General features: G+C 36.8%; 1 protein-coding gene across 2 annotated transcripts in view; it reads left to right on the forward strand.

The window, feature by feature from the left end:
• The window catches only part of LOC140946141 (uncharacterized), a 106,540-nt gene extending 99,427 nt beyond the window's left edge, over positions 1 to 7,113 (forward strand). Inside the window, exons 2-3 of one of the 2 annotated variants that reach the window (XM_073395224.1) lie at positions 3,233 to 3,318; positions 5,338 to 7,113. In XM_073395224.1, the coding sequence (XP_073251325.1) occupies positions 5,369 to 6,214 (846 nt within the window). In that variant the 5' untranslated portion in view covers positions 3,233 to 3,318; positions 5,338 to 5,368 and the 3' untranslated portion in view covers positions 6,215 to 7,113. The remainder of the gene's footprint in view (positions 1 to 3,232; positions 3,319 to 5,337) is intronic. The other variant, XM_073395222.1, reaches the window with a different exon arrangement.
• The last annotated feature ends 262 nt before the right edge of the window (positions 7,114 to 7,375 follow it).

The following is a 7,375-nucleotide window of genomic DNA, read 5'->3' on the forward strand; positions in this document are numbered from 1 at the left end:
TCTCCACCGTCTGTTTACTTCAGCTCAGCTTTTGAATATATGCCCAGCTGTACAGGCGAAGGACTACTGCGAAAGCCCGTTTTCTTTGCTACAAGAACAGGTATGTACGTTGCAACATTTTACATTTCATACCTGCAACTGAAAACGTGATTGAAATGGGTTGTGATCAAGGGATGTACCACCTTAGAGTTTCCGCCGCTTTTGGAGTGTTTAAAAGGAGCGGTTTCCCCGACGGCTCTTGAGCTTTTTTTAAACTTAAACAGTTTGAATGCACTTCCTTTGTCATAACTCTCCTCTACCGGTTTAAGACATATAAGCCTCAGACACCAAAGAAGCACTCTTTCCCCACTCCAAAATTCTACAAAATAGCAGAGATTAATTTTAACCAGTAGACTTTAGCTTAATGCTAGCAGCGTAAGATGAGTATATGAATAGAAAGGAGATAAATATCATTTATGATTGTTATACGTTGCCCTCACCATCTGTCTTCTCATTGGCTAAGAGGCTTATTTTGGAAATCAGCGCAACCTACAGTACTGCTGATTAGTTAGTTATCTATACTACCAGCAGATAACTGACTAATCTGTAGGTTGTGCCCGCAGTTCATGATTTCCAATAACAATTCCTCGCAACATTATGTTTGTCGTAATTTTCTTCAAAACAGTCGTATAATAAAACAGTTATTCAGTTTTTGTGATATCCTAAATAATCGAGGTCTCGCTATTAGATGTGCGTTTTAATCAGCCTCAGGCCTTCAGCTCGCTGATAGCACTTTATATCTTGATCACAAAAACCTCATCCAATAACAATAAACTATATTTCATAATGTTGGCAAACTGCTAAGTTTCTAGTTGATGACCACAACCGCTTTTTTATTACAATTATGTATAAAAGGGATGGAAGTCTCCTGCTGATTTATGGCTGCATGAAGACCTGCATTTACAATCTCAGTCTTTTGGTAATTTTTCAACTTTTAGACACCAGCTTAATTCCTTCAGACTATCCCTGCATTAAATTGTGCCACTGGTGTTTGTATTCAGTGGTTATTTTTGATAAGAAAGCATAAGCAGCATGCATAAGTTTGAGAATTATAATTAAAAATATATTTATGTTCAGTGGGTATGAGAGGTTCCAACTTTGGCTTAGACTGGGAAAATTGTGGTCACTTTTGGGAGGAGTTCAGTAATGACAGGGTGTTTGCATGCAGAGGCTCGTTGGTGTATTGAAATATTATTTTTGTAACAAAAATATTGGTAACTTGTAACTTAATGAGAAGAGAAAATGCTGTCACTCAGTTGTGGATGCTGCAGAAATCTCCGCTGGAAGTTTTGGTCAATGTCCAGCTGCAGGTGTAAATTTCCCGGGGGGTACTCCTTTACAAGAGGCTAATGGGGATGTGCCGCTGGATGGGGTCGCATTTTCAAAAGAGTTACTAGAATAGGGTCGCAAATTTTCAGATTTTTGGGGTAAGCAGGGATTCAAAATGGGACGATTCTTGGTACAAAAAAGTCAGAAAGTTGTTGTTTATTAAATGTAACAATAATCTTGCATTATTTGACTGCATTACATTCTGCCGCCTGAACCACATTGATAAGGTAGATGCATAAATAGAAAGTGACGAAGTTGGGATCGCAAAAATTAAGTTTTCCAAAAAGTGACTAAGATGGGGTCTACAACTGGTCAAAAAATATACTATAATGGGATAGGCCAGTGGCACATACCCAGCAAACATTAACCCAAGTACCCCCCTCCCCCCCCCCCCAATCTCAGTCTTTTGGTAATTTTTCAACTTTTAGACACCAGCTTAATTCCTTCAGACTATCCCTGCATTAAATTGTGCCACTGGTGTTTATATTCAGTGGTTATTTTTGATAGGAAAGCATAAGCAGCATGCATAAGTTTGAGAATTATAATTAAAAATATGTTCAGTGGGTATGAGAGGTTCCAACTTTGGCTTCAACTTTGGATTCAAAATGGGAAGATTCTTGGTAAAAAAAAGTCAGAAAGTTGTTGTTTATTAAATGTAACAATAATCTTGCATTATTTGACTGCATTACATTCTGCCGCCTGAACCACATTGATAAGGTAGATGCATAAATAGAAAGTGACGAAGTTGGGATCGCAAAAATTAAGTTTTCCAAAAAGTGACTAAGATGGGGTCTACAACTGGTCAAAAAATATACTATAATGGGATAGGCCAGTGGCACATACCCAGCAAACATTAACCCAAGTACCCCCCTCCCCCCCCCCCCGGGGAAAATTTTCACTTCTACAGTGTAGAGTTGGTCCATTATTTAGGCCAATTTGCCAGTTTTAAGTTTTGTCTGGCCAACACTTATCATTCTATTTCCCAATTTTCTTGTAATTTTGCTCTTAACTGAAAAACTGAATGCTTTGACCCAGTTGGAAACTTTGCTTTAAATTATTGAATAGTGTTGTTATGTTTTCCAGCACTTATGGATAGATCCAATGGTTTCTGAGCTTAAATGTTTGGCAAAACGAAATAAAAGCATCATCCTTTATGGTTTATTTATTAATGTTACCGAACAAACATAATTGTGAAAGGGTATTATAAAGCACATTATTATATAGTCTTCTCACTCTTCATATAATTCTGCAAAGACCAAGATAATTTTTTCTGCTGATCCTGATAATACTGATGGAAAATATATTACTAAAATATTGTTTAAAAAGATTACCACATGAATAATTAACTAGCTTCTAGGCAAAAAAAAACATTTATCTCATCAACAGTGACAATGGTCTTGCTTTATTTTAATTACAGAAAATGGAAATCAGCTGGCCTTAATTTTTTCAGTTGATTCCATTTGATTCAATTCCGCCGGCCAGCATGTGTAGCTGGTGGGATTAGTTAACTGACGAGTGCTGTCATTTTTTGGCAGCAGAACTGCGGGAAGTTTGGGAGCAAGCCGAATATTGTGCCTTGCATAAAGAAAATACCCAGCGCATAATAACAAACGTACCAGATACAAAGGCTAGATTTCTTCCAGCCCAAGAGTTTATTTCTATACAGTTTTTGTCTAATACCTATAGTTAATTTTCTCTGTATGTAATGTCTGAAAGGAAGAGAGTACAATGGGCTGTACAGCTATAAGTGGTTGGTTATGCAAAATTAGTAAATCATTAGGTAATTTATGCATCAAACTTAGCCTGCCTGGAGTGTGAGTGATGTAAAAACTCTGCTGTCTGTTTTCGTATTTTCATACTTCAGCTCAGCTTGTGCAGATATCAACACATCTGAAGAAGCCAAGGCCTAAGACTGCAAAAGCCAGAGTGTTTTGTTTGCTACACAAAGAGGTATGTACAGTACTACATTTTACTTTTCATGCCTGTTACTGAAACGTGATTGGGGGAGAATACATTTTCCAGAATTTATTTGGGTCTTTGAGTTCTGGGATGCCTTAGGGACTTTAGGTTTCCATGTTTTTTGTCTGTTTATAGGAACTAAGAGGAGGTAATGCGATGGCTCTTGGGCTCTTTCAAACCTAAAACGTTTTGAATAGGCTTCCTTTCTTTGTCATATTTTTCTTCTACTTGTTGACTGCAATAGCCTTATTTCTGAATGATAGGATTCTTTGTTATTACCTTATCCCACATCCCCACTCCAACAAGCAGATATTTTAACCAGTGGATAAAAGGCTAGTAGTATAACATAAATATTTGATAATTTGAAATCAACTTTAATTTATTTCATGATTTTGACAAACTGTTCAGTTTCGAGTTGACCGTGATCGCTTAATTAATAAAGGTACTGAACCAAAGACCTGTTTAATTCTCATCTTAGTCTTTTGGTAATTTTCAGTTTTTTAGACGCCTTCCTTCAGACTAACCCTGCATCTAATTGTGTCACTGGTGTTTGTATTCAGCACAACAGCACTGCATAATTTTGAGAATTAATAGTTTATTTATTGTGGTTTATGAGAGGTTCCAACTTTGGTTTAGACTGGGAAAATCATGTGATGTTTTCAAAAGGTGGTGAGAAGTTTGGGAGATTTTAGTTCGGTTATATCAGCAGAACTACATGAAGAGTAAAGAAAGACTATATATAGCAATGTCTTTTTTCCTTATATCCCTTATATTCATACTGTTTGTTGCATAACATTTCAATCATGTATGCATTTAAACCATGATCATAGGGGTGCTTGCCATTTTGCAAAACAAGCTGGTTAGAAACCAGTAGATCTTGCCAAGTGAAAACGTAATAACATTTTTAATATTCTTGAAGCAAAGTTTCCAACTAGGTCAAAGCATTCTATTTAAGTTAAGACCTTAATTTTGATTACTTTTTGCAAAGGTGAGACTCGAATTTTGGGCAATTGAAATGGTAAAGTGTTGGCCGGACAAGACTGACTGCTCAAAATAAGTTAGGACCAACTCTGGATTGGATCAGTTTTTCTGGAGAATTTTTAACAGCCAGACATTCCAATCATATTTCAACAACAATTTCCAGCAGAGATTTCAGCATCTGTAAACTCAGCATTATCCCTTCTTTACTTCTCATAATTACAAGTCCCATCTTGTTAAAACACTTTGATTTTATGGACAATGCAAGTCTCCATGTGCAATCACCTTTTCATTACGGTAAAGATAATTTTTTTCTGCTGATCCTGATGGTACTGATGGTTCAGAGGGAAAATTTATTACTGTAATGTCGTAAAAGGTTACCACATGAATAAGTAACTTCTAGGCAAAAATAATTATTTATCTTGCAGCAGTTACAATAGTTTTAATTTTTAAAAATTTTTTTCAGTTGATTCCATTTGATTTAGATATAGCCAGCTGGTGGGATAAGTGGGGGACGTGCTGTTGTTTTTGGTAGCAGAGCCACAAGTTTGGATGCAAGTCAAATTTTATTTCCCCATCACATAAAAAAATGCCTAGCACATAACAAACCTGCCAGCCACACAGGCTAGAATTAGTAGGCTTATTTCATTTTTTAAACACAAGATTTCAATTTCTATGGGGCGTTTAAGGTAATCCATTTTTCCAAACACCATTTTTTTTTATTTTAGCCAGTGAAACAAAACTGATGACATCTTAGACCTATGAAAAAAATTATAATTGAGGATAAATACTTGAACTCTCAATGCGATGAAAATGTGGTCAGTGGTTTTTCCAATAGATGACTTCATCAACTGAAGAAAAAAACACATGTTAACAAAGAATAGTAATAATAATAATTTTATTTTTTTTGAAGGGCTCCACACAAAAATGTCCCCACGCTCTCTTCCTTTTTGTGGGGACATTTTCCCATGTATGCCTTGTCAATAATAAACCTCTAAAAGTGTAGCCTAACCTTTACTTACATTAACACAGGAGGATCCAGCTCTAGTATCAGTTCAACAATATGGCATGGAGAGATGATGGATCTGGTAACCTGACAGTTTCTGGAGCAAAGGTTAGCTTCACTGGGAGTGGCAACTCCAAGGGGAATGCTATCTGGAGTCAAGGCGGAACTGGGAGTTGGGAGTTTAAAGTGACTGGAAGTTCCGGAACCTGGGTGGGAGTTTCTGCTGAGGACAAGTTTGCTGCTGTTTGGGGGATGAAGGGATTGTTCTATGGCGGGCCGGGCAACTTGAGTGATGGCAGTAGCCTGGTGACCAGTAACTGGGGACCTAAGTTTGGTGATGGTGATGTCATTGGAATGTGGTTGGAGGAGACTGGTGACAAGACTGTGCTGGCATTCTCTAAAAATGGAAGTGGACTTGGAGTGGCATTTGATATATCTGGCTACAGTGGGATGGAGTTCCGCCCAGCGGTTTCCATGGATGAACCAGGACAGGGTGTGACAATCTCTGAGACTGCTACTTCTAACCTGGCTGCTTTCCAGCTTGTTCCCTCTCCAAGACAAGGGGTGGAGGGAGACTGGCAGGGGAGGTTCAAGCTGATGATTGAGAAAACTGGAGAAGGAGCCTGGCACATTGCAGCCGAGGTGGCCAACATTATATCCTGCAATGTAAATCAGGGTGCTGATGGTAAACTTGTGCCAGGACCAGCCATGTCAACAATGATGATGCCGCCTCCAGAGCTCCAGCAGCTGGAGAATGAGGCTACCTCCATCCTGGAAGGTCTGACTTCACTCAGACGGGAAGGGGAAACCCTGGTGTTGGAAGGAGGAGGAAAGAAGGAGATCTTTACAGCTGCTGCTGGACCTGGTCCTGCCACCAAAGACAGAATCAACTGGATGTGTTGAACATCCTTCCTGTTCACTAAGGAGGCCTTTACCAAAATTCATATCCCTGTGATTGAATTGTCACAAAATTGTTGAAAAATGTTGTCTCTAAGCTTTGAATTACTCTTAGTACCTTCTATGATTCTTTTCAGTAAACAAATAAAAAAACAAAAAGTGAATAGGTAAAATAAAAAAAATTGCTTATTTTGTAGATAAAAGCTGGACCTGATTACAATCAAAATAATGATTTTTTTTTTCGAATTCGGTGGTTCAAGGAAAAGCGAAATAAAAGCTGATTTTTCCGGTAAAAAAGATCCAATTTGTTTTGCTCACTGTCTGGGTAGTAACAGAACCGACTTTTTAAGTCTTTCAGTTCGAAAGTCCTTCTTTAAGGTCTAGCATACAAAATTGAAATAAATTATTGAAGCAATAAAGATTACTTGTCATTGCAAAATCACCGATACTTTTGATATATACAAGTTTTTAGATTCCTTTTATGCACTAAAATACAACTGGTTGTTTTTATCAGATTTAAATGGGGAAGGATTTAAATACGGTAAATTATTTATAATAATTTTCATGAGACATAATCTCAATAATCTCAATTATCTTGTTGTAAACTTTTTTCCAATGTAAAATAAATTGAATAAAATGTTATTGAAAAAAACCTGGCCATGGTTTTATCATGAAAAAAAAAAAAAAAAAATTAGTAGGATTCAAAAACGTGTCTGAGCTTGACTGGGGATATGCCCAATTTTAGAGTTATATCAACATTAAATTCTATTACCAATATTTTTTCCCTTAAGAAAAGCTAAGATTGAGTGAAATACTTTTCACATCATTAGAGAAATTGCCCACTGGACCAAGAAGAGCGAAGAAAAAGATTATTTAGGCCATATTTTCTGTGTTTAAATTTTTCACCTTCTACATTGTAGATTTTTTCCATATTTCGAAAATTTACAAAAAGACATGAGTTTTTTGTCTTTTGTTTTTTTTTCTATCAACAACGTAAGCTTTACTTGCATGACTCTATGAAGTTGCAAAAGCTTTAAGATAAAGTTTCAATTAATTATAAATTGTGTGCAAGATAGCTGATTAAAATTGACAAAATTATGTTGGATTTGATTGTAGATGATGATTTTTATTCTTACCCTGTTCATGGTTCGGTATCATCTAGGGTTG

The sequence above is a fragment of the Porites lutea genome, chromosome 8, assembly GCF_958299795.1.
Source record: "Porites lutea chromosome 8, jaPorLute2.1, whole genome shotgun sequence".
Classification (NCBI taxonomy): domain Eukaryota; kingdom Metazoa; phylum Cnidaria; class Anthozoa; order Scleractinia; family Poritidae; genus Porites; species Porites lutea.